Source organism: Octopus bimaculoides, chromosome 23, assembly GCF_001194135.2.
Source record: "Octopus bimaculoides isolate UCB-OBI-ISO-001 chromosome 23, ASM119413v2, whole genome shotgun sequence".
Taxonomy (NCBI): domain Eukaryota; kingdom Metazoa; phylum Mollusca; class Cephalopoda; order Octopoda; family Octopodidae; genus Octopus; species Octopus bimaculoides.
Genome location: NC_069003.1, coordinates 12,253,259 through 12,255,758, shown reverse-complemented (window position 1 = coordinate 12,255,758; position 2,500 = coordinate 12,253,259). Strand labels below are relative to the sequence as shown.

General features: G+C 41.1%; 1 protein-coding gene across 1 annotated transcript in view; it reads left to right on the top strand.

Annotated features, from left to right (window-relative positions):
• Positions 1 to 2,500, top strand: part of LOC106884328 (regulator of telomere elongation helicase 1) — a 65,537-nt gene that overhangs the window by 3,911 nt on the left and 59,126 nt on the right. The window contains exon 2 of the mRNA XM_014935662.2: positions 644 to 808. Coding sequence (XP_014791148.1) covers positions 644 to 808 — 165 coding nt within the window. The remainder of the gene's footprint in view (positions 1 to 643; positions 809 to 2,500) is intronic.

Here is a 2,500-nt window from a genome sequence, read left to right as displayed (position 1 = left end):
ACATAAAACAAGTAGAATATTTGGTCCAGATATGTCCAGTTTAAATGCTGAAGGGTGTTCTGTTAGAACAAACTATACTGCTGTAGTTACCATGAGAGAACCTCTCCTATTGGCTTTTGGTGCAAAATACACTTTTGATTTATCTCCCCATTAGTAATATAGACAAGAGTACATTTTGCATCAAAAGCCAATAGGAGAGGTTCTCTTGTGGTAACTACCAAAGTATAGTTTGTTCTAACAGAACATCATTGTCTGAGTAGAGATAAATATTACATCTCGGTATTAACCCTTTAGCATTCATATTTCGCTGTCAAATGTAATGCTTATTTATTTACATTGTTTTGAATTAATCATGCATTACCTTGTAGCTTCAAGATATCAGTGATGTGATTATATAGTTTGAGACTGACATTGTAAGGTAGATATGAGAGACTAGATTTGGACCATTTGGACATGAACCTAGTAGAGTATTTGGGCCAGGTAAAAGACTACCTCATGACTGTGAGCCTGATGCTCTAACCATTGAGCCATGCGCCTTCACTTGGGCCAGGTATGGCTAGTTTAAATACTAAAGGGTTAATATTGTGTCTTTCACTAATAAATGTTATAATTATTTCTTTACCTTTTTTCTTTTGTTTTTCAGTGTCCACCCACCTCTTGTTTCCTCCTTTCTCCTCCTCATCTAGATCTCTCAGCAAGCATCATCATGCCTTTACTGAATGTGATGGGGGTGAATATAAACTTCCCGTTTAAACCCTATGAATGCCAGAAGGACTACATGAAGAAGGTGATCACATGTTTACAAGAGGTCAGCTTATGAAATAACCCTTTTTTTACTTTTGTTGTTGTTGTTGTTGTTTAACCTCAGGTCAGCTCTGGTTGAGTAGACCTATGATCAAATATGTTCCAATTGTGACTACCCCCACGTTATTGTAGGACAACACATTTTATTTCTTCTCTTTTTAGTGCTTTCTCTCATTAGACTATGGCCATACTGGGGCATTACCTTGAAGAATCTTAGTCAAATGAATCGATCCCAGTACTTTTTTTTGTTAAGCCTGGCACTTATTCTATGAGTCTCTTTTGCTGAACTTAAGTTACAGGGACGTAAATATACTAACATTGGTTGTCAAGTGATGGGAGACACACACACACACACACACACACACAAGGCGGACATTAAACGATGATGATGTATACATACGACGGGCTTCTTCTAAATCCTTTCACAAGGCTTTGGTTGGCCTGAGGCTATAGTAGAAGACACTTGTCCAAGGTGCCATGCTGTTGGACTGAACCTGGAACCATGTGGTTAGGAAACAAGCTTCTTACCGGACAGCCATGCCTGCACCTACAATGTCTAATATCTTTGATTCTTTTTTTTTTTTTTTAATGGTATGGTCAGATGGTTTTTGAGGGAGATTTTGCTGTTGTTTCTAATAGGTTGAGTGATGCTATATAGGTATTGTTCTTTGGCTGGTTGTGTTGTTGTTACCATAGTATAATGATCACATGACTGAAGCAGTATGGGATGTAAGCAAGGGAAGATAATGAGGAAATGGAAGTGATTTGGGGTGGGGGGAAGAGAGGTAACTGAGAAAGCCACGAGGATGTAGTATGTGCCTATTCTGCTATCAGGTGATAAAGAAGGGATCAGTCTTAGGAGATGATTAGTGTGGTGGTGGTGGTGGAGGAGAAAGGTTGACGAGTCGGGGACCAGGGACGGTGGCAGTGTGAGAGGGGCAGAGCCTTTCACAGATAAGCATTACCAAGATGGTTTTTAAGATATCAAATTTGTTGTGGTGGATGGGTCTTCATGAGTACAGCAAAGCACCAAATGTCCTGCTCCTTTGTCATCTCAGCATCTTTGAGATCGGGATCGGACTTCAGTAATCTGTTCCATGTCTTCCTAGGTCTCCATCAGAGGCTTATTGTGTGTGTGTGTGTGTGTGTGTGTGTGTGCATCTTTTATCTTTTGCTTGTTTGAGTCATAAGTTATGGGGACGTAAACACACCAACACTGGTTGTCAAGCAATGATAGGGGTGGACAAACATAGACACAAAGACGCACACACACACACACACACACACACACACACACATATATATACACGACAGGCTTCTTTCAGTTTCTCTCCACCAAATCCACTCACAAGGCTTTGGTTGGCCGGAGGCTATAGTAGAAAACACTTGTCCAAGGTATCACGCAGTAGGACTGAACCTGAAACCATGTGGTTGGGAAGCAAACTTCTAACCACACAGCCACACCTGTGCCTATATATATATATATATATCATACAACGTGGAAGACAATTGGAGATTTCTGCGGGACAACCTGTTGAGAGCCACCGACCAGATCTGTGGCTGGTGTAAAGTCCCCTCTCAACCCAGAGTAACGTGGTGGTGGAACAAGGATGTAGACGGGGCTATTAAACAAAAGAAACAGGCTTGGAAGGACTGGAAGAACGGTGGGAGCAGGGAATTGTACCAATCTGCCAGA